The sequence below is a fragment of the Oreochromis niloticus genome, linkage group LG19 (assembly GCF_001858045.2).
Source record: "Oreochromis niloticus isolate F11D_XX linkage group LG19, O_niloticus_UMD_NMBU, whole genome shotgun sequence".
Classification (NCBI taxonomy): Eukaryota; Metazoa; Chordata; class Actinopteri; order Cichliformes; family Cichlidae; genus Oreochromis; species Oreochromis niloticus.
Genome location: NC_031983.2, coordinates 13,588,344 through 13,613,276, shown reverse-complemented (window position 1 = coordinate 13,613,276; position 24,933 = coordinate 13,588,344). Strand labels below are relative to the sequence as shown.

General features: G+C 40.1%; 2 protein-coding genes across 3 annotated transcripts; one reads left to right on the top strand and one right to left on the bottom strand.

Moving 5' to 3' along the window:
* Positions 1-67: 67 nt before the first annotated feature.
* Positions 68-19,325, top strand: LOC100534513 (gamma-aminobutyric acid receptor subunit rho-1). Of its 2 annotated transcripts, XM_025900922.1 has the most exons (11): positions 68-273; positions 3,721-3,930; positions 8,220-8,270; positions 8,358-8,464; positions 9,437-9,504; positions 10,770-10,993; positions 11,693-11,775; positions 12,372-12,512; positions 12,993-13,145; positions 15,406-15,602; positions 17,408-19,325. In XM_025900922.1, the coding sequence occupies exons 2-11, from the start codon at positions 3,824-3,826 to the stop codon at positions 17,708-17,710; spliced, it is 1,434 nt and encodes a 477-aa protein (XP_025756707.1). In that variant the 5' UTR covers positions 68-273; positions 3,721-3,823; the 3' UTR covers positions 17,711-19,325. The 2 variants fall into 2 exon arrangements, with proteins under 2 accessions (XP_025756707.1, XP_005477175.1); XM_005477118.4 differs by lacking the exon at positions 3,721-3,930.
* A 191-nt stretch (positions 19,326-19,516) lies between these two features.
* LOC100695858 (peptidase M20 domain-containing protein 2) lies at positions 19,517-24,546 on the bottom strand. The gene is made up of 7 exons (XM_005477115.4): positions 23,926-24,546; positions 23,395-23,543; positions 23,125-23,267; positions 21,777-21,931; positions 21,337-21,463; positions 21,060-21,167; positions 19,517-20,912 (listed from the first exon to the last, which is right to left on the bottom strand). Exons 1-7 carry the CDS (start codon positions 24,337-24,339, stop codon positions 20,776-20,778), a joined length of 1,233 nt encoding a protein of 410 aa, XP_005477172.1. The 5' UTR covers positions 24,340-24,546; the 3' UTR covers positions 19,517-20,775.
* Positions 24,547-24,933: the final 387 nt, after the last annotated feature.

Genomic DNA, 24,933 nt, shown 5'->3' with positions numbered 1-24,933 from the left:
TGACAGACCAAATTCAGGGCTAAATTGAGCAATAATTGGAACGGCGATTATTCATTGGTTAAGGATAGAGTGTGACAGAGCTGCAGCGCAGGGAAAAAAAGAAAAAGGGTTCAAACCCAGCACTCATAGGCACAGCGTAAACACGTGGGAGTGTTTTAAGAGCTTGTGGCTACATTAAGGCACAGATGTTGCAGCCAGCACAGGAGCTTAATGTTGTGTGTGACCGGTGCACAGCGACCTCTTGTATGTGGGTCGAGCAGAGGGGTGGAAGAGGTAAGATACCCTGTAATCCCCTGTGCCAGTTTGGAAGAAAATCACTTATTGTGAAAGTCTGTGCAACAAGGGGCTTTAAAATAGCAATTTGACCCATATTTCACTGATATTTTTAGTTTGATAGTTTTGCTTTTGGTGTTATTACTCTGTTTGTGCCATGGGAACGAAGACGATTTCCACAATAAATAAAAAAATAAATAACAGTTTAAAAATATGTCAGCCCCTCATGACGCAAAATAGATGTCATACTACAGATTAACATATTCCAGTCTTTCAATATCAGTCTTAACAGGGACTGACACTCATGGATGCTATATTAATGCAACAGTAAAAATTGTTATCTAGACCCCTATTGCACAGTGGTGCGTGAATTTATTGTGGGAAAACCTTTTTACTGTAGAGAAGGAAATTCTAAATATTGATGGATTTAGTCACAGAGCTCGTTTTTTGGGGTTGTTTAATTAATGCAGAAAGCTCACATTAGGTTGCCCATTTCTACAGGGACCTATGAGATAGAAATAATTAAAAACAAACGATAATAAATTATTCCTTTATTGAGAATGTGGAAGACAAATTTGTATGTGCCAAGAGCAATTCCAAGACAGTTTCTTTAATGAATGAATGAGAAGATACTTTTTGGAAAAGATTTTGTTACAGAAGTTGAAATGATGATGCATTCTTATTGTTGTTTGGAGAATGTGCTCCACTCCTGTCTGGCGGTGTGTATGGTTCAGGATCCATCATCTTGCTGCACACATCAAAGAATCTCAGCTTCCTTAGGAAACAGAGCCTTCTCATCCTACCCTTTTTTTTTTTGTTGTTGTCAATGTGGATGCCCGGGTTCTTGTACTCCCCCACAACATCAACATCCTGTCCCAGGATAGACACGAGTCGTGTAGCCGTCCTCTTCATACTGAAGTCGATCACTATTTTGATGTTATTCTCATTGAGAAGCAGATGATTCATCCGTAAAACCTTCCCCTAGTGCTCTGTACTCCTCCTCCTCCTGCCCATCACTAACATTTCCAACCACTGCTGAATTGTCGGAGTATTTCTGTAGATGGAATGACCTAGAGTTGTGCTAAAAGTTTGAGGTGCACAACGTGAGTAGCAATGGAGACGCCGCAGGCCCCTGCGTAGCTCCTGTACTGCTCAGTCTCACATACCGCAGCCTGTCTGTCAGGTAATCAGTAATCGATGAGATGATGGACATGTCTGCTTATGTTTTATGTATTTCCTCTCTCACTAGCAGCAGCTTAAATCATATTAAATGCACCTGAGAAATCAAAAATTGGCAATCCTCACAATGCAGTTACTATCTCGATGGGAGTAAGCTTTCAGCAGCATGTAGATGATTGCATCACCCACTCCTGGATTTGGTCTGAATTTGAGCTGCAGAGGGTCGTGTGTGTGTATGTTTGTGTGTTTTGTTTTTACTCCCCCTTCCCTTGTGCTAAAAAACCATCTTTTTGACACATAAGAAACATTTTAATGGCCTTAGCTCTTTATGGCACCATGTTTTAAAGTGCAAAAATGATTCTATACAGCAGATATGCAGCTTTTTACAAATGTCATCATATCTGCAGATAGTTGACATCACTCATTAACTAATAACTATGTCATGCCTATTATTGGGTTATCAGATGCGTAATCACAGATATATTTGTACTGCTATACATGTTGGCTAATAAATGAAAAGAAGTAGTAAAGATGTACAAGTGATATACACAGAAAACATCCCACTGAGCCTTGTAATTGAATTTTATGGAAAAATCAGAGCTTTGATAATGAACTGAAAGATTCATCTTTAATGCAGTGCCATGCTGTGCTAAAACTTCAGAACCACTAAGAAAAACTTTCACAAAAAGTCTTAAGTGTGTCTTCCGGGACTAAAGAATAATTTCTCCAGCGCTGGCAGACTTTATTATTCAGCTTCTAACATGGCTCTGTTAAAATACAAATATAAACCAAAGAGTCACAGCAGTTAGCCCAATAATCTGATTTTCTCCGCCGACGAGCGGTGATGTTTTTCATCTTTCCAAAATTTGGTGTGAACTCACTCTTTAAAAACCTCGCAGAATATAATAACAGCGATTTAAAAAGAAATCAAAATTCTGATCGTGGTGTTAAGCTGTAATTTGATTCAAGCTTAACTAGAAGGATGGATTTTATTGTTTTTTAGTGTTGTATGCCTGGGTGTTGGTTGTCTGTGTCAGTTTTTGCAGCAGGTTGCTGTTGCATTTGCTCAGTCAGCACTACTACTGTAAAAAAAATAAAATAAATCTGCAAATCTCAAACAAACCATGCTTAACATTACTTACACCAATTTTTAGATTGACGTAGATGGAGCTAACCCAAATTCGTGATCTTATAATCCAACTGTTCAGAGAGCCAAAAGGGGGGAAAAAAAGAAAAGGGGACACATGTCCGGGCGGATGGTGACGTCAGCGGCGAGGCCTTTTTTGACTGGCTCACTCGGACAGCACGTTTTGACAGATAAATAGCGAAGCAGCCGCACGTGTGTTGCTAAACTGAATAAACACAAGCACTGAACTTTCAGCTGGCTTCATTTTTTTGAAGGCGATTGATGCTTAGACTTAATGTTGTATGCTGTCATTACCAGATACGTATAGCGTTTATGTTTATTATCATTAAGACAACACATAGGACCAAATCACTGATTGTAAACATGGTAAATAATAAAAATATAATTAGCTTTACTGATATAATATATTCTGTATTATATATAACCTGAAGGATGTGGATTTAAAGTTTCCTTGTTGAGGAACTCTGTTGGCATTGTTACTGCTGGATCTGCCAACATATCTACCTGTGTAATTATTTTTGGGGGTACATCCAAAAATATTCCCATATCTGTGTCTCTTGAGGAAAAAAAAAAAAAAAAAAAAAATATATATATATATATGTATATATATATATATAAAAAGAAGACACCACAGCAGGATGGAAGAAAATCACTCACCCGTCATGAAACCTCATAAAATCCTGCAAAAAGCATCAAGCAGAAATGCATTTTTGGAAAAGTGTCAAAATCAGACTCCAGCACCAGAAGGAGCTGGTAAGCCTCAGAGCTTCTTCATTCTCAGTTTCTATGCCTCTGTATCTCTGAAGCTTGACCTTACAAATGAGCACACTGCATCACTGTGAGAATTGGTGTTTCTGGGCGTTGCAAAGTGGAGTAGAGCACATCAGAGTGCAGGGTATCTGAGAGCAGCAGAGCACAGAGAGGCAGGCACATCCGCCGCTGGAGGGATCAAATCTGTACCATCTGACGCTCAAGGATTTATGGGTTTAGTCAAAATTGCTTTTCCCACTGTGCAGATTAAGCACCGTAGGATGTTTTCCACTCAGGCCGTAGAATAGCCCAGTGTGCTGCTGTCGCCGCCGCTGCTTCTCTTGCTGTTTTTCTCCTTCTTATCGGCTCAGGCGCTGGAGAAGGGAATGTATCAGGAAGGCAGAGTGCTCCGAACCCTGGAGGGGAGTGGATTCTGATTGACAGGAGAGGTCCGTCCTCTGGGGAATGTGAACCATGCAGGTGGATGCGGCGTTTGTGCTCTTCTGTGTTTGGCTGGCGGGCGCAGCTGGGAAGATGGTTCAGTCGAGAGGTCACAAGCTGGAAACCTACAAACAAAGCAGGTAACAGCAACAAGGTGTTGAATATATAGGGCTTTTTAAAAAAACTGATTGCATTGCCTCAGCAGGATTCAACTGAATTATTTATTGGAAGATGTGCACAGAAACTGATCTGCAGAAGTTTTTAGTTTTCCATTAAGAACTTCATTTTATTCTCGTTCATTTTTCTTTTGTTTTAGGTGCACACAGTGTTGTCCACTGTTTCCTGTGTCACCTGTGCCGCTCCCTCCCCCCTCCGAAAATAGACTTTTTTTCAGACAGCAGATTGGAGAGAGGATAGAGTGGGAGACCTAAATCCCCACATCTATTTATGTATTGTTGGTGAATGCTGTGTTCTCTTGCCCCGCAAATGCTGCAGATCAGTTAATGACCGTTTTTCCCTACCGGCAGCAGTTGTAGTCAATTTCATTTTCAGGTGATTATTTAGGCTAATTGCTGCCTTGTCAATGCACCCATTGGATTAGACTTTTACCCCCCACTCCCCACCCCACTACCACCTTTTTTTTTTTAGGACTGAACTAGATGTGGGAATCAATAAAGTCGCTTCATTTCTGCACCGTATTGATCAAACTGGCTCTGACATCAGTGATTTAAACAGCAGGCATTGTTTTTTTTGTTTTTTGCAGTTTGGCTGTGTAGCGTAGCTGAAGAAAGGTGACCTTCACACTACAAAACATAAACACTAAAATCAAAATTGAGCCACAGGAGGTTGATCTTTTAATCTTTGAATGTAGTTTCCAAGCCGATGTCAGGTATTTAGAAAGCAGAATATCTAAGTGTTATCAAAAAGAATATAATTTTAAATATTTTTTACAGACAAAGTAAGGCTCTAAGTAACAATTAAAGAATGACCTGAAAAAAAAGTAATTAAATCTGGCAATACTTGCAGATTATAAACCTGTCGGTGAAGTACCTGATTAGTTCACATGTTGGTTTAGCTCCACAGAGAATATTTCATGTTTTTATCAGTATGCAAATATAGAGGTACAGGTGTTTATTCCACTTCAGATACACTTAAACTGGAATGAATCGGGTTGGTAGGAAATAAACAAAGTATCATACACTTTGACAAAATGTTACAATCTTTTTTTTTCACTCATTAATTTCAAATGAAAGCAAAAAAAAAAAAGATTGTATCAACATTCTGAAATATGTTCATCATGTATTTGAAAAGCAACAGTTTAAATTTCCGGCAAAAGTGTTTCAAATGAGCAGAGTGTGATTATATCTTCAAATGGCTTTTTTGGTGAAGTAAGCCATCCAAGAGCCCACTCAGTAACAGAAAAAATACTCAGTTTGCTATTTCGTAAGATTTCGTAACACATTTTGAAGCTGAATATGTTAAAGACCTTTTGTAAATAATGGCTAGGAAATTAATAATTATTGAAATTATGATATCGGTTGATTAAGTCATCTTTCAGCTCTACTACAAGATTATTTGAGCACTTTCAGATGGCGTTAAAACCCTAAGAAAGCAAGACTCTGATCAGCGCACACCCCTGACATTTTTGCTGCTTCTAATGCAAATAAATGCAGTTTTCCCCATAAATGACCAGTGCAGATTGACCTGTTTTCCAGTGTAGCTTTTACAAATAAATGCTTTTCTTGTAGAATATAAGCAACTTTAGCCTAGAGCTTCCCCAGCTGAGAAACTGTATTTGCTTTAATCTCTGGTAAAGATAAGATTTAACCAAGCGGCAAAGTGCAAAACTGTATGCTATCAGCATTGAATGATTTGCATCCACTTAATATTTTCAACAAAGCCTGTCAAACCATAATCCCCCAGCCTTTAGATACAGTATCAATTTTTCATGCTATAACTGGTGATATTTATAGATCAGAGCCGACGCCAAACAGCAATCGGCTCTCCATTAAAACTGAGTGAAATAAACAAGCTTGACATGTATCTGCTGGTCTTTGATACACCTAGTGGTCCTTCGGTTTAAAGGATAGTAAGCGAGCGTGTGTGATGCTATTGGAGGCAGTGTCTGCTGCCTCTTTAGATGTAAACAAGCCACGATGAAATTCCAGTCATTTAAAGTGATCCTCTGAGCCCCGAGATGATTAAGAAGATCATTAAGCACAAGAGGAGCACAATCGTAATCGTCTGTGGAAAATCTGGAAAAGACAGGAAGCACAACTGGCTCAAAGCCGCTGCATAATCTTTAAATGCCAGTGTCGTCTTCTTTATCACATCTGTGTTTCGCTGTTTGTTGTTTTCTTCCCGAACTTGTTAAAAGTCCTCTCGCATCAGTCCTCTCTCTGCTCTGACATGCACAGCCTGTGAATACAAATCAAATGTAAATCTCCCATTTCTCTTCTAGCACGGGGGGGGGGGTGTATGCGGGGAGGGGGATCACATATGCGTATTTAGAAATCAAACCCTTTCTCTCTGTGTTTCTCATCACTCCACTCCTCTTCTCTTGAGTGTGAAATCGCAGAAGCGTCTGTGCGCTGCTGGCGTGGGCTGTGGGGGAGTGTTAACTGTTTTACTTTCTTCACTCGCCGCCTTGAGGAGGATGAGCTGCGGGGTGGGGAGAGGGGGGAGGATTTGTGTAGGACAGCAGAGTCCCAACATAAGAAAAGATCTGAGAAAAAACCTTCATGAGGTTTAAAGGATCAATTTTAATGGTCGCTCTGATGATTCCTTGGAAAGAAAAAAAGTGCTTTAATGAGAAAAAAGAATCACTCCTTGCCGCACAAAGACAAAATTTAGTAGCTACATGCTTGGTTAAAGCTGACTGGTTGGGCTTTTTTAAAAAATGTTTAATATCCTAGAAGTTCAGCTTATATATTAGTAAACTAGCCTATTAGCCAAGAGTAAAGCGGTTCATTTCTGAGACGTTAGCGGCAAATGTTCAGTAGTTGTTGTGAATCTTTTTTCAAATGTAAATGAACGAATCGTTCTTTAAACTTTGAACGCCCTCTTCTGTACTTTAATGTTTCGTTCTGCTTTCTGCCCTCGTGGACCGGCATACATAAATGTGTCCAGAACGACCGCCACAGAAATGTGGCCCATTAACCCTGATGCAAACCCTGCAGTGATGTGCGTACGCGAGCCCGCGGCGGCAGAAAACATAAAAAGAAAAACATTAAAAAAAGCAAACAATGTGGGGCCATAGAGCAGAGCAGTGTGCAGACAGGCTGTGTGGCGTAGGCAGCAGGCAGAGAAAGGATTGGAGAGGCAGTTCTGCCAAGAGGATTAGGAACCAGCTGCTGGATAGAAGCACACGAGGAGGGCCCAGCACCCGTTGCCCATGAAAGCGCTGGAGCCAGGAGCGATGGAAACCCTCTTCTCACTGTTTCATTTTGCTCGTGTGCTCTCTCTCTCTCTGTTTTGTGCTTCTCCTCCGTCTCTCTCTCTTCCTCTGTGGTATTTCCTTAATGCACGTCTGTAGTTGTCACAGGGATTTGGCTCTGTCTGTCACAGCATGCTCTACTCTATTAATCCATTTTATGGTTTTTTGGAGTTCATCATTCCCTCGCTCTGTGTGTGTGTGTTTGTGCGGACTGAATATGCTGCCTGAAAGACATCTACACAGAGGCAGCCCTCTTGAAAAGTGACACCAGAAAAGAGCTGGCTTGCTCTAAATTGGATGTGATGGGCAAATGCTCTTTTGCCCTCATGTGATTTGCAGATGAAATGTGCATGACGTAACCGGATGTACTACATCTCCTTAGGAATGGAGAAGATTCAAAACAACACGTGAAAGCAGCATAGATTTAGGCTGGGGGTGGGGTGGAGGGACATGGATAGTGGCGACAGATGGTTTTCATTATTGGCTCGTTATTATTATTATTTTTAATCTGTAAAAAAAAAAAAAAAAAAAAAAAAAAGGAGGCGAAGAATGCTTAAATTAATTTTTACAGACACCAAGGCAAAATGTTTTGCTTTTCTTTGTCGCCCATATTTAAAAGTGTTATTTACGACAGACAAACCTTAAAAAATCTCCACACTATTAAAAAGCAAATCAAAGACCAAATCTGGAAAAATATACCCAGGGTGCTTTTCTGCTTGTCTGCCTCTTGGTATTCAATATTCAAACACACTTTCTGCTGTATTTGGCCTTTGATCATCCCAGACACTGAATAAAAAATAGAATTCGAAAGTAACACACAGAAATGCCACGAAGCATTCCTCAGTGTATTTAAATAAATATGTGATTTTACAACCACAAATGGAAAAGGTTGAATTTCTAAGGTAAAACAAAAGAAAGCAACACAATATCTTTGATTTAAGCTCTACTGCGCCGTAAGCTGGTCTCATTTGCGTATCTATTTTAATGGAACAGGTTGCGAAGAGACACCAGGATGGATGGCGGAGGAGGTCACAAAACTGGAAGGTAAGTTGTACAAGTCTTTTCTGTGTTATATTCAGCATTCAAATCTGTGTAACCACATGTTTATTGTGTATTTATTGTTTTTTCCAGCCCAATTTACAAGCGAAGCCCAGACATGACAAAATCTCTGATGACAAAATCTGAGCAGCTCCTGAGAATAGACGATCACGATTTCACCATGAGACCGGCATTTGGAGGTCAGAAGCTCTTAATTAATTAGGAAAGAAAAAGAGATAACATTAGTATCCTTGTGCATCAAGTGCAGCTGAATAAGATCTGTGCGGCTGCCTTGTGAACGTTAAGCTCTTGACTGACAACCTCCTTTCAAGTTGTGCGAGTTTCCTTTTCCAGTTCAGTGCTTCACATCACCAGAGTGTTAACACATTTCCTTTTGCTTCGCTGCATGTTAGAGGGATTTGATGTCAGCTTTCTTTAGGATTATGTTGAAATAAAGGCACACAGGCTTTTGTTTCAGAAAATACACTAAGTAGTTATGTTTTTATGTCTTTTTTAGCTCTCTTTATGCATCTGTCTGTCGAGATAATATGAGAGTGCCCTATTTAACCGAAAAAGTAAATAAATTAAAAAAAGAAGAAGAAGGAAGCCACGCGCTGTTTTTTGTCAGACCGCTTTTAATCACACAACAATCTGCTGCTGCTGAAAATAACACCAGATGACCCCTCGCTGAATCCTTTTTGGCAGTGTCCGAGTTTAACCAGCAGGTACATCTAGAAGGGAAAGCTCGCGCTGTATTTTACTCACCGCCGGATCCGCTTTGAGCCGTTGTTATGACCTGATTGTATCTGTGCGCTGGTGGAGGATGATCGTGGTGATGCAGAGCACAAAGGCTGAAATAGGTCAAAAGAAGAAATCGGAGCCAAACTGTAACCATCATGTCATGAGCGGCTGCTCTGTGTGTGTGAGATCCACGGTTCCTGTTAGAAGCTGCGTTTCCGCAAGAAAAAAATGGTTGTGGGCATGTTAACTGCTCTACCTGCTGTCACATCCATAAGCAGGCAGAAAAAACAAACCATGTCCTTGCCTATTTCAATTAGTGCATTCATTTTTCTTTAGGATTTCTTGCTCGTAGTAAGTAATCTTCACTTTTTGCTTGCTGAAAAATGATGTCAGCACTAATGCATTTCTTATATGATGCCATTTTCCTTCAGGTCCCCCGATTCCTGTTGGTGTAGATGTTCAGGTTGAAAGTCTGGATACCATCTCAGAGGTGGACATGGTAAGCGTGATGCTGCACAATGCAGTACATTTACTCAGGTGTTATACCGAGTGCAGTTTTAAGGTAGGTGCACTTTGGCCCCTGTCTTTGCAGAGGAACACTACCACTGTCTGTCTTCCATAAGAGCAGACTTATTTTTATTGGTGGTTCAGGGGGTTGGGAAGCTCATCTTGTAACCGGAAGGTTGCCGGTTCGATCCCTAGCTTTGTCTGTCTTGGTCGTTGTGTCCTTGAGCAAGACACTTCACCTACAGCCTACTGGTGATGGCCAGAGGGGCCGATGGCGCGATATGGCAGCCTCGCTTCTGTGGCTACAACTGTGGCTTGCCTCCACCAGTGTGTGAATGTGAGCGTGAATGAATAGTGGAATTGTAAAGCGCTTTGAGGGCCTCGAAAAGCGCTATATAAATGCAATCCATTATTATTATTATTATTATTTTTGCTGCTTTCTTGGCAGCGTAATTTCAAAGAGAAATATTGCCGTGGTGTTATTTAAAACTTTTAATCTTGTTAACACGTCCTATTTTTCACATGCTAGTCTCGTCAGGAGTTTAAAAAAGAATAGCAGTCTATGCCACGGCTGAGTATTTACTGAGTGAAGTGAGCATTAATGACATGCCATTCTCAAAACCTCTCATCACAACCACTGAACCAGTGTTTGAGCAGCTTTAGCACTTCTCTTTTGTCATAGATGGCGACGAGGAACACTAGCAACACCTCATCAACCTCATCAGTATGAATGTTGCTGTTCCTTTAGAATAACATTAAAAGCATACCATTACATTGTACCATTCTCATATCTAGACCCTCTACAATTCGCTCTTCTTCTTTAGAATTGTTTTCTACTCAAACATATGCCTTAATTACTCCTTAATTACGGCGATATTATCACTTGCCACGTCTTAAATCAGTTTAAAGAAGTTTTACCGAGTTTGATGAAGGTAGGTGAGAGCAGGAAGATGATAAAAGTAGGCACAGATTAAATGAATACTCACTTTTTTATTTTAACTCAAGAGTCCATGGACTTATTTTGTGACCTTTATGTTGGGAAACATCGAACTAAACCATGTAAACTGTCCATAAAGTAGTGACCAACACACTGATCATCATTATTATCAGTCAAACAGCATCATAACTTACTTTTTCGCAGGGGACACAAGATTGACTGCGAATGCTAGACTTTTCTTTGCAAAGCACGACATATAGTTTATAATAAAGTGAAGATCTGAATACTTTATAACACTCTAGTTTCTTTTTCCCTTGCAGGACTTTACCATGACGCTGTACCTGCGTCATTACTGGAAGGACGAGCGGCTTTCCTTTCCAAGCACCAACAACCAGAGCATGACCTTCGACAGTCGCCTGGTGAAGAAAATTTGGGTTCCTGACATGTTCTTTGTTCACTCTAAGCGCTCTTTCATCCACGACACCACCACCGACAACGTCATGCTGAGGGTTTATCCTGATGGCAATGTGCTCTACAGTCTCAGGTAAACTGCACGGCGTGTCTTAACATGACAAAGAAAGACTCGCTCGCTCTGAGAGCCCTTTAACCCTGAAAGTGCTTTTTGCAAGCACTTTATATTTTAATAGGCACAGTGAAAGGAAGGCTTAATGAAAATAATGAAAACCACCACAATAAAAAACGTTTCATTCCAAAAAGACAGAAACAAAACAACCTTAAAACACAACAAGATATAAGAAAGGTCATACAAAAATCTCTAAAAAGGTCGCCTTTGATTTCCTGTGTGGAACATCCCAGCAGGTCCATTAGCATTTCGTGGAACAGCATTTGATTATTCTAATCAGCGTGGCAGAGTGGAGACGAAGTCAAATCATTTTTTTAACCTCTATTCAATCAGGAAAGTCATTTCTAAACCCGTTTGTGTTCCAGTGACCCCGCGGCATAAGGACACTTGATTAAAATTGGAGAAAACAAGTGTGAGAGTGGATAGAACTCAAACAACACTCCAGTGGGAGACCGTATAAGAAGGAACCTGGGAAAAAAAAAAACATCTTTAATAATGCTCTTTCAAAAACGGCTATATAAAAGGGACACGTCAAGTCAAGAGTCTCATTATGATGCACAAAAGAACCAGCCTGAGTTTGAACTTTAGAAACCTGGATATGGAGATTTTTGAAGCTGACATTCCTGCTCCTCTGATGTGTCCTGCCTGTTTTCCCTGCAGAGTCACAGTCACTGCTATGTGCAACATGGATCTCAGCCGCTTTCCCCTGGACACCCAAACCTGCTCACTGGAGATTGAGAGCTGTGAGTGAATTCAGCAGAATCTGGCCAAACATGTTTGTCACACACACCTTTTATTTTCTCTGGGAATCTTTTCTCTTCATTTTCTGATGCTTGGTCCATATTAACAGTTTTCTAATAGGTTAGCAGCTCAATTGGCTTCTGGTTAAAGTCATCTTCTTGTATCTTCATGTATTGATTTTTAAGATTCAACCCCTTAATGCCTAGTGTGGCATATTTTATACATGAGTTTTTTCTGCATATTCAGTGCAGTGTTTTAGGGGTTTTTTGCGCCCCTAAAAACCTAAATAAATTGCACTATAAATTGCAAGCCGTCTGTAACATTGGCTCTCTCTACTTTCATATCCCGTCTCAAATCATAACTCTTTAAATGTCACTGTATTTTATGAAGTCTCAACCTTGAAAGTCTTTGAGCGTTCCCATAACTTCACCAGTGCTAAGTCTGGGAAAGTCCTAGGATTGTAATTGAAACTCTCAGCATCTACGAGAAGCTACTGGGACTTCAGAGTTGGCACCTTTGTCATGTTTCTTTTGTGGGGTTTTTTTCTTCGGCCCTACGTCATCTGTCCTGATTTGGTTTGTTCACATTTCCTCTGCAGATGCGTACACAGATGACGACCTGATGCTATACTGGAAGAAAGGAAACGAATCCCTGAACACAGACGACAGAATATCTCTGTCCCAGTTCCTCATCCAGAAATTTCACACCACCACCAAGCTGGCTTTCTACAGCAGCACAGGTACCGTAATCCACAACCCGCCTACTTCTAAGTCAGACCGAAATCAAACCGATTATGTAAATGCGACAAACGCGCGTAATGCATGCGAAACTAAATCACAATTGAATTAAAACTTCAATAATTCTAATTTCCCTTTGTAAGCCTTTTTCAGCTAAAGGATCAAATCTTCCTTACAAGAAAACGGTGTCCGTTGAATTATACACCAAAACGACTACACTAATATTTAATCCTTACTGCGAAACAAAATGAATCAGACTCCTGCCAACCACTTGTATGCTGCTAGAAAGCCACACTGAGAGCCTGGCAGCCTTTTGATTATCATACGTCACTTTCCAGAGCAACCTGAAGCATAAAAGGGATTTGGTGTCCTATCATTCTTTGCCAGAATAGCTGAGAACCTCTGCTTAAAGTGCTGATATGGTATATATGCCAGCCAGCGTATGACAATGTGTGAATAATGGTGATATTTCTTCTTCCTAGGCTGGTACAATCGTTTGTACATCCACTTCACCCTGCGGCGCCACATATTCTTCTTCCTGCTGCAGACTTACTTCCCTGCTACTCTCATGGTTATGCTCTCCTGGGTGTCGTTCTGGATTGACCGAAGGGCTGTCCCCGCCAGGGTACCACTAGGTACGCCGCGCTACTTAAATCAACTATTATTATACTTTACTTTTATTTTAATTAGACATGAAAAATACTGAGATCTATCCCACATTTATAACACTGATTATTTAAAAAGACATAAAATAAAGAACAATGAACAACACCTAATAAGCTGCAAAATACAAATGAACACACTAGATTATATATTAATACAGTAATTTAGATAATTCCAGAAATCCAATGAAATGACCTTCATTTCTTGCCATATTAAAACCATGTGAGATAAAGTGCAAAATGAATGATGAAGTAAATCAATATGTTGGGTTGGAGTTTTTTTTTCATGTTTATAGTGCTGTGCAAAAGACTTGAGCCACCCTTCCTTTCTTTATTTTTTGCTTCAAAGGAGTCAGACTTTCTCGTAACTCTTTTGGTCTTCAGCACTTAGGACATTTTTAAAAATTCCTTGAGCTTGAACATTTTCAGAGGAATGTTTTGTAGTTTGTTGAACCGCTTAACAATGACCAGTTTTATACCTTCAGGCACGTTGTTACTAGCAGCAAAAACACATCATTTGTTCCCATTTATTTAACTGAGTCTTTGAAAAATCTCCATAAGATAAGACAGCTTGACATGCATCGAATAGTATCTTTTGCACCAACCAAGTCTTTCCCAAGGAGCCAAGTGGTGGAAACTTGGCTAACCTTGGCATTATGTGCAGTGTGTCCTTAAAAAATGTGAGGAGAGAAAAGAAGACGTGAAAGGCCTAAAAAGCTATCTACAGCAGATGAACAGTATCTGAAAGTCAACGGAAAAGAAATATGGAAATACAGAAGAAATATCCTGCAAAGACGTGACACGTGAATTATTGCTAAAGCTTAATGAGAAATAATGTCAGTGGAAGAGTCGCTGTCAAAAATTCTTAAGAAAGGTAAACAATGAGAAAATGCTGAGGTATGGCAAATTACACAACGGACTAAAGTGGATTCAAAGTGGACTAAAAATCAGTGGCAACAGGTCTTATGTAGTGATGAATCTAAATTTACATTTTTTGGATCAAATCTTTGTCAGTGTACAGAGGAGATCAGGAAAGAGGTAGAACGATAAGTGTCTACAGCCATCTTTCCATGTATGTTTGCATATTTCAATAAATTACTATATCTATTTCTCATTTTCCTAGCAAAATAATCAATGAGCCAAACTTTTGCATAGTACTGTATATGCTGTGGTTGGCACTGTTAAATAATAGAAGAAGCTTCTTTGTTTGAACCTCTTGGTTGGCTGGGGATTGTGAAGCTCGCGTGTTCCCCATGCTCCCCGTCTCCTAGTGGGTTTTCTACTGGTGCTTTCCAGTTTCTTCCCACAATCCAAAGACATGCATGTTAAGATCATCCCTCTTCTTTCAGCTGTTCCCATTAGGGCTTGCCACAGCAGGTCATCTGCCTCCATCTCGCTCCATCATCTACATCTGCATGTTAGGCATGTTAGGTTCTAAACTGTACGTGGGTACTTCTTTCTATGTAAGCACAGTGAGAGTGGCAAATGTACCATATAAGTACAATTTCCATTTCATTCTCGAAGCAAAGAGTTATCAGCTATGCTAGAAAACACTAGGCTAAACGCTGCGTATCATTTTTACTATGCATGTTAGCATGGTAAGGCTAGCTAACCAGCCACCAACACGAGAAGAGTTTATTAAGAAACTAAAGACTCTGAATCTTTAGCTGATAGTGAAGTTATACAGGGAGTTTAGCGCTGACTTGGCAATCCATCCGACAGACGTTTGATTCAAAACCCCCAATTTAAGCCAAGTGGTGCTAGCAGAAAAAACTGACTTGAGCCGGGTTATTAGAATTCAGCCTAGGAAAAGCATGAATCATCGTACGTTTCACAGTATTATGAAATAATTATCTGAGCTGGGACAAATTTTACTAGTGGAAAATTTTTATGGAAGATATTTAGTGCATTTTTCATCCTCGTCACTAATCATCTCAAATCCTTTCAGGGGGTCCAGACCCCCAATTTCCCATCAGCTTTCACAGTGAGTAGGTAAGTTCTAGGTTGAATTTAAACGGGTCGGTTTGATTTGTTTTTTAATGTTGGCCTTGCTGTGAAAGTGGAAGCTATTAGTGGACTATCTCACCAAATTTGAAAAAAAAAAAAGAAGTCTATAGTGAACATAGAAATTCAGATTTATTACACCCCAAATGTAACCATTTCTGAGCTATTTAGTCTGTGGGAGACTAAATAGCAACACAGCTGTGCCTAAACTTTGTTCGATTCCCTTCAGGCATCACCACCGTGCTGACCATGTCCACCATCATCACCGGGGTCAATGCTTCGATGCCTCGGGTCTCCTACATCAAAGCTGTGGACATTTACCTCTGGGTCAGTTTTGTCTTTGTCTTCCTATCGGTGATAGAGTACGCAGCGGTGAACTACCTCTCCACCGTACAGGAGAGGAAAGAGAGGAAGCTGAGGGAGAGAGTAAGTCTTCCTTTCATGTTTTTTTTCCTCCTGTGACTTTGCCTCTGGTTAAGAACAAACTTAACTTTTGATTTTTTTTTAATGGCTCACACTGACAAATTTTACACAGATACTTTATCTTCACCACATCTGTGTAATGACTTATGCAGCAGCATGTTTTATTCTGACACATTTTTTTAGTTTTAGAAGTAGTGTAAGGATGCAAATTTCTTTTCTTTTTTGGGATAAGCTGTGAAAGCTACAACCTAAAACAGTACTTAACAAATTTGGTTTTTTTATGTATTTAGGGGTTAATATTAAAATATAATTATTGTTGTTATCCATTCATTTTCAAATTTAGAGTAATAAAGCACACTATTATTTTTTAATTACAGTCTCAAATTACTTATTTTGCTTGCATTCCTGAACAGAAATATTAGTTTTTAAAAATATTATACTTGATTAAAGTCTGGTGTGCTGGCTCAGATTTGGGTATAAAAAATTTGTTACTTACTTGAGAAATAATAATACAATTTTTAGTTTTAAACAAGTTTTTTTTACAGAATTCTAAAATATGTGTTTTCTTGTTTTATGACAGGTTAGGCACTGTAACTGCTTACCTGTTTGATATTCATTCTAACTACTTTATTAACTGACCATTTCAAAACATTACCCTCATGACCATAAATAAGGGAATCTAATATGTCATTGCTTACAAGAAGTGATCAAAATGCTCTGCTCAGACAAGAAAATTATTTCAATTTGGCCAATCATACCTTAAAGAGCAAAGCTGTTTCCAGCATGGTTGTTTTTAGATCACTCGCGAAAGTCTGTTCTGACAAATTATACAGACACAGGTTTGCAATTTCACCACGAACCTTAAACTGGCACGAAATGTGAACACCAGTGTCAAAATGAACAGAATTTCACTTAGAGGATCATATCGATGAGAGCTGGGTCTGAGAGACCAAGCAGCTGTTTTCAGAGGAAGAGTCTATAATGTTCAAGGCCAAAGATAAGTGTGCTCAACTTTTCAATTGGCATTGCTGGAGAAAGTGCTCCTTGAGACTTCCTCCTCTTCCCCAAAATGCAAATTGAAATTCAAGATGAAGGGTTTCTGTTTTGACACACTGATGGACATTGAACGGGCACTGCAGACTAGTAGTTAGTGTCAAAAGTAGCAGCTGGAAATGTTACAGAGCCGCACAACTAACAACCTTGAAGAGATGCACTTTGTGTATATGTTTATACACCTAATATCTCTCAATTTTAATTGTACTACCAATCTGTAAAATTATGTTCTACTTTTCTTAATTTAAATCTTGTTATTGGTACATGGTTATTGCAAATAAGACAGTTAATAAAACCAAGAATGGAGACATTTACGAGACGTATTAATAGTTTCGTCTAAGTCGACACTCATAAGGCTGACCTGAATTTTATACTGAAATATTTTCCATATTAAAATAATTATAAACTGATGAAAACATGATTTAATAATTTATATGCATTTCCAATAAACAGATATATTTTCTTAACTGGCTTACTTTAAGCTGCTCTCAAGGCTATGGCAAATTATTTCTGGGACTACAGCTCTTTAACTATATTGGTATTCTTCATCTGCCAACTGCTGCGGCATATGGAGCCAAATTGCCCACGTACCCTGAGGAAGATTTCCAGCACAAACATCCTTCCATAAATGTTTCCTACCAAAGTTATTTAAAGGCCATGAGTGTGCAGACAATCATACATATAGGAGGAATTCACTTATTTATAATGATAGAAAGTCTACTGTAATTCATAACTCTTCGTGTGTTTTTCGCTAGCTTCCATGTACATGCGGCATTGGCAACCCTGATGAAATGATGATCGACCCCCAGATCACTGGATATGGGTCCACAGATGTCAACATCACAGGAAATTATGGGTTGCCAGAAAACGGGGGCCGCCAGGAACGAATTTTGGCCCAAGTGGCACTGAACGACCCACAGATCACAGGCCAGGTGAAGGCATCTAGAGGCTACGTGAACATCTGGATAGACACCCATGCCATAGACAAGTACTCAAGGGTCGTCTTTCCTGGAGCCTACATCCTCTTTAACATCATCTACTGGTCCATCTACTTGTAACCTGTGATGCATGAAATGCTGTTTCGTGCATGCTGGGACAGCAGGAGCTCAGCTCAGGAAAGATGATGCTGCACTTGAAGTGTTTGGGACAGAGAAACTGCGCATGAGATGCATGGAGACCACTAACAGATTGGTGACCATTGCCTTCTTGACCCAGCCACTTAACACCGATGATTAAAAAAGAAATATGAGCGACCAACAAACAGGACAGTCATCGATATTGTCACTTCATCAGTTCTCTGGTTTCATGCTGTATCTATAGTTCTGGTGACAGAAAGATGTCTGGATGCTGTTGTCGCCTGAGGACGCAGAGATGCACGTACATGGACTTGTGTCACTCTTCAGGCTAACTACTTCTTTTCAGTTCTAGATGCAGTGACAACAAGCACATTTTCAACACCGAAAGTGTGAACTGAAAACATACTGACATTGGCTAGCATTGCCAGCAAATAGACGGATCCTTTTTCCTCTTCTTATGAGCTACACCTGACAATCAATAAGAGACTAAAAATATTTAAAGGTATAATTTAACATGTTGAGAAATATGTTTGTTTGTTATCTAGTAGTGAGAAAGTTGATACCACTCTCATACTTGTAATTAAATATATGGCTAAATCCAGTAATAGCCAGTTAGCTTAGCATAAAAACCCTAACCAGGTTAAACAGCCAAGATACTTGTTTCTGTCCAGTGCTAAGCTACCAGCATTTCTATAATAACTGCAGCAAGTTAAAAGCCTGGTTTTATAGGGGGACTAGTGCTATTATTTCTCTACCAGTATAAATGCTTAGCTAATGCTCAGAAGTCCTACTATTTTTCTACCGGTATGACTGCCTAGCTAACGCTCAGAGGCAAGAAAGAGTCTGGCAATTAAATTCCCAACAGAATGTCAATTTTTATAAAGATTAAAAAAAACAGATTACATGTTGTTAATTAGTCAGCCTTTGAGGTAGTGGTTGGCAAATTTCGCCCAGCTGCTTCCCCCTTTTCCCCAGTCTTGTGTGCTCAGCTCAGCCACTAGAGCTTCATATTTACTGCAGACATGAAAGTGATATCAACCCACTCTCCCAACTCTGCACGAAAGCAAATAAACATCTGAATTAAAGTAAATGTTTTATTTTTAAAAAAAAGGCTAATTCAGAGCTTATTCTTGAAGTTCCACGTTTCCTTTGCAGCATGTTAATATGATTCAGTTGAGCTTCAATTTTCTTGTGAAATTTGTATCAATGCAGTTATTTTGATGTCAAGCTACTGCGCTCTGTTTGTGTGACTTGACAACGTTGAGTAAAAAACGCAAAGTAATGCAGTCTATTAAAACAACAAATGTAAAAATGTATGTTTAGAAGTCCCACGCACCGACTATGATATTAACTCTTTATTTTTTAATGTTTCTTCTTTTTATTTTTAAATACAACTGAAGCTCATCTCCTCTGTTTGGTGTTGTGAGGCTTTGAGGTTCGCTGTGACCTGTTAGTTGCTAGTTTTAACGTCTTTTTCAGCTTAAAAACAACTTTATACTTTGTTAGGCAAAAGATATTTTAAAAAAATATTACAGGTATTTAAAACTGTCATGTATGGGAAGATGTTTAATAAATGTTTTGGTTTCTGAAAATCGGAGCTTGAGTGCTGAACATCGTAGAAACAGAGAGATGCTTAAAACCTAAAACACATTCACACAACACTTTAGATCATTTGAACACAGTTGATCCCTTTATTTTAATCACATTTTTCTGCTCACTTATACAGTATATTTAAACAGTCCTGGAGGATAAGCCTTTACTGTTATTAGTCACTGGGTTGCTCACAGCTCCAAGGTCTTTCTTCTCGCTCTGGCACATGTCTGAGTGCTGATGAGCATTTAAAACAAATCATATACACTGCATATTATGTAATGCCATTAACCACTCACATGTGTGTAAAAGGATATATACATATACAATTACATTAAGGCTTTCCTCACAGAAAAGTGAGAGAGTGGGATATGCTGAAGCATGTTTTTGTTGTTTTTTTTTTATCTAAGCAACATCCCGAAGGTGTCAATTTAAACTTTGTGCGCCATCTTCTAGTGAAAAAAAATGCGAACAAAGGCATCACCGCATCAAAGCTGGCAGAAAAGGATAAAGCATCAAAAAGATGTCCATAACCTGATTTTCCACCCCATCTGGGCCCACTCTTGAGAGCCAAGATTTTTTTATCAAGCTGTGTAGCTGATGAAAGTACGCCTAGAAATCTCAATGACTGAGAGAGGTAGTATGATCATGCAATCAAGTACAATAGGGCTATCCGTGGATAGAGTAATACATTTAGGCTTGTTTTATTTAGAGGTTCGTGGTGTAAAACTGTGAGTGTATGCCAAACTCATCATCAGTTATTCATGTTGTCCATTACCACAGACTAGAAAGATATTAGATGTCTTCATTTGTTCCCCGTTAAACTCACGCTTGAATTTAAAATCCCTCTCCTCACATGCAAAGTCCTTCATATCTTAAAGAAGTCATAGTACCATATTGTCCTACCAGAGACTTGTGGTTCATAGAGTTTTAAATGTAGAATGGGAGGCAGAGTCTTCAGCTTTCAGGCCTCTCTTCTGTGGAACCAGCTCCCAGTTTGAATTTGGGGGACAGACACCCTCTCTACTTTTGAGATTAGGCTTAAAACCTTCTTTTTGATAAGGCTTATATTTAAGGCTGGATCAGGTGACCCTGAATCATCCTGTAGTTAAGCTGCAATAGGCTCAGGCTGCTGGAGGAGTTCCAGTGATGCACTACAGCATGTGATTACATTTCTTTTTTCTTTCTATCCTTTGCTTTCAGTTTGGTCTCTTTTCTTTCTCACAGTTTTGATTCTTCTCCTCCCTGATATTGAATCTCCTGTATGTTTCTTCCTGTTAAAAGGGAGTTTCTCCTTCTCACTGTCACCAAGTGCCTGGACATAGGGGACCATCTGATTGTTGGGGTTTTTTTCTCTTACGCTCAAGGATCTTTAGCTTAAAATATATAGCACCTACTTTAAGCCTTATAATTTCTCCTATATGCATTTCTAATTTCAGTGTTATGAGGGAGTTCTATCACTTCTGTTTCAGTTTGGCCAGTCTAAAGTCGTCTCTCACTTTCTTAAGCAGATCGGGACAGCACACTACATCCACAGCTGTCATAGACAGGGCCTTGGCTGTCCTCAGGGTGTACAACTGGGCCTTTTCAGCTCCTGGCAGAGTAAGAAATATAAAGCACAGAGTAAACAGAAACTAAACAGACAAACAGGAAAGAGATGATGGCTAAATTTCTCTTATCACAGTCTGATTCGGTTTAATTATAAGAAACATCAGTTCCCAAAAACCAGGTGCCAAAATACCTGCTGCTTCGGTGTATTCCTCCGTATGATTTAATGCATCAGTGCAGATGTAGAAAAACGGATGAATACCAGGGACTATGAATGACACGTTGCCAAAGTCTGTAGAACCTGCCAGGTGATTATAAATTCACTGTGATAGTGGTTCAATGTCGATTCAGTGAACAAAAACACTGAAAAAACACTAATCACAGTTCTGCTGTTAGACATTTTGTTGTATACAGTTCTTTTGCACAGAGCAGGGCCAGAAATGATTTATAATATTGTCATTTACGCTTACCGCAGAAGCTGGTTGGCTGCTCTGGAAAGTGAATTCCCAAAGCTTTTCCATTGCTTTCATACAGGCTTGCCAGTGTGGCATTAGGTAGAATGTTATAGTAGGTAGGGGTTGGGGAGGTGATCTCCACCTAATGGAAATGCAAGTAAATGTAAGACCATAGCACATTTGGCCTGTCATGTTTAACAGCACATAAGGCCATGCATGCATAGTAATGTAACCTGCCTGAAGCACATGCAGACGAAGGAGAAAAGGAGCCTGAAGGTAATCATGAATTATGTAACACAAGTTCAGCACTTGGACAGTAATTATGGAGATGTGGTAAAAAAGGGGATTGTTATATAACAGCAGTACTCTCTAGCACTGCTATATCAACATAGACTGCTTCTACATGTCTCCAACGTACAGGAAAGCAAACTGAAGATGCTTTTACGTAAACATACTTGGCAACCGGTCGCTCCGGCAGCCGCCCTGAAGCAAGCTTCAGCTTTAGCCTTCAGGTCACAAAGGTCTTTGAGCAACGGGGTGCGCAAATAAAACTCTAATTCAGTGTAGGCTGGGATAATGTTGGGCTTCTCTCCTCCATGTTTGATGATGCCTGTAGCAAAGACAAAATCAGAACGTCAATAATGCAGCAGCTCACCCGGCTCATGATCAATCACACTTCACAGGATACTGTGAAGTGTGATACAGAAAGAAAGTCATAAGTTGCCTTGTCTTTGGGGGGACCGCACTGCACAAACTAATGAGTATTAAAATCCACTGACATGTCAAACAGTCATGCCCAGAACACGTTCACCACACAATCAAAGTGTCTGAGTTCAGGAGTATTATGACTCCATGGTCAGCCATTAAAAAAAGCATGAAAATGTCTATGCATATATACACACAAAACAGTATTGGGCCACTCCTCTTAATCTTTAAATTTAGGTTTTTTTAAGTCCCATGGCCACAAGTGTATAAATCAAACACTTCGGCATGCAGTCTGCCTTTACCAACAATTGTTTCAGAATGGTTTGTTCCAAATACCCCAATGAATTTGTGCATTGTGCTGTAATAGGATGCACCAAGTCCGTCTGTGAAATTTTTTCCCTCTTAGATATGTCACAATCAAATTTAAGAAGTATTATTGCAAAGTGGAAACATGCAGAAACCACAGCAGCTGAGCCATGAAGTGTTAGACCACATAGAGCTACACAGCAGGGTCCAAACCTCTTCTGGCATTAAGATCAGTACAAAAACTGTATGCTGGGAGCTTCATGGCATGTGTTTCCACAGCAGAGAACCTCCTGCAGGTGTAAAGTATAGGTAGCTTAGTACTATGCATTATATAATATGCATATAGTCTATATAATGTATGTGAACACATCAGCATGTGAAAGTATAAACCATATTAATGATTCTAGGAGAACTTGGTGAAATTGTAAGCAGTGTGCATGGAGGTTATGATATGAAAATGGAAAAACACCTTTAAAATGACAGACAAACAAACAACAAACAAAATTTAGTTGAAGACCTATCAGGTGATCATTGTATGAAAGTTCTGACCTCTACTGAAGGAGGCGTACCAATTCCTGTGAATGGACAGACAGATAATGATGAGCTAGCTATCGGCTAGATGAGCTAATAAACTATGAGGAAAAGAAGGATGAGGAGGCACCTGACGGCACTAAAAAGAGGAGGGGTTTTTTCCTTCCGGGATTTGTGCCTCCTCCTAGGATGGATCGAAGATGAGAAGCTTGTTTTCTAAAGTTTGAAGCTTTAAGTGACCCTACCACAGCTTTTCCTCACCATGAATCCTCCAGTCTGGTTTGAGCTGCTGTCTGAGTACAGAGATGTTGCTATAGGCCAGGACGGCGGCATCCAGGGCATTCACTCCCTCCCAAGGGTATGCAGCTGCATGAGACGCCTTCCCATAGTACTTCACTAACATCCTGTGTAACATCAGCACGGTCGGTTAAGAGTTCCCGAAAAAATGTGAAGGTTAGGTGTTCGTTGTGAGAGATTAAGAGAGAAGACAAAGTAAAAGAATTTGAAATGACGCAGTGAAGAAGAACTCACTCTTCGATTATGATGCAAGGGTGAAACGAAGCATCCTGCTGAGCTGGATGAGCCATGAAGACGAGATCAATATCAGCAAAGGCCCCGGCATTGATTAGCTCAATCTTTCCTCCTAACTCTTCCTCGGCAGGAGTTCCCAGAACAGTTATCTATAATAAAGAGTAAAAGAATATCCTAACTTGAGGTCTGCTCACTCGAATATTAGTTTCTTTTTTAGTAGATGTGAGCTTTCATCAAAACAGAAACGCTTTTAAATAAAGACTGGAGTAACAAATCTCCCCCCGCCCTACATGAGACCACTTAAAGACACATTTATTCATAACATATTCTAAAGATATAACTTTATTTCCTATTATTAAAAAAATAAGACTAATTATTCACATCATATTACATTTGTTGCACTTGTTGAGTCACAGCAAACAGAGCTGAGGATTTAAAGGAGTGCTTGGGATTTTTTTCAGCTTCACAGTATGTCGCACTCGGTTTTCATGGTGTGACTTGTTGAAGTCCGTTAAACCCGGCGACAGTTACCTTCACAGGCACTGGGAGCTCAGTCTGGTTTTCTAAAGCAGCCTTCAGCCCCACTGCGGCCGCAGCGCCCACCTCTGCTATCAGGTTGTGCCCGCACGCGTGGCCGATACCCGGGAGGGCGTCATACTCGCACAGGAACCCCACGTTCAACACTGGGTCCCCCACCCCGCCACTAACTGGACCCCAGCTGGCCTTGAACGCGGTCGGAAGTTTGTAGTGACTCTGGACCGTCCATGTCTGGTCCTGAGAGAAGAAGCGGACAAGCCGGTCGTGCGCATGTTTCTCGTTACCGGCGAGTTCAGGATTGCTCCAAATGTCTCTACTCAGACTGTGCAGCTCGTCTTTGTGTGCGTCTATGCACCGCTGCAGGTCGTCCTTCATCTGCTGTCGTTTCTCCATATCGCCCGACAGCATGCAGGCGTTAGAGCTGGACTCCTAAAAACACAGGAAACGTATCCCAGTGAAGCATTGATGTGCTTCCCTCTGCTGGCTGATTAAAGGCCGTGTAGCCTACATTTGAAATGAATTTGCTCTCGGCTGGTGGTAGATTGGATCACCCAGAGGGACGCGCCGTCCGCTGTGGCTTCACATGTCCTAAATAAATGAACGCAAACAGGTTAAGTGCTTAAAACTGCAGTCCCTCAGATGGCCACGTGGTCCCATATATTGACTGACACATGCTGAAACAGGCAGATAGAGCTTTCACAAAACCTGACCTCTCGGCTGTGTTTGTGATGCTGATGACTTTGGAGCATCTTTTCCATCCTTTAACAGACCGTCCAGTCTGCAACACAGTTTTAAGACAAAATTTAAACTACACCAGTATCATTGTGCAAAGTTTGCAGTGGGCAGGCCCTCATGAACAGACTAGAGCAGACCCAACTTAATCCACTTAATCCTGTCCCCAGTGGTGTCCATGATTCTGTTCTTTAAAAAAAAAAACCAAAAAAACCCAAGGACAACAAGAGCGATGTGTTACTTCTCCTTTAATAGGAACGTTGTTGGTGG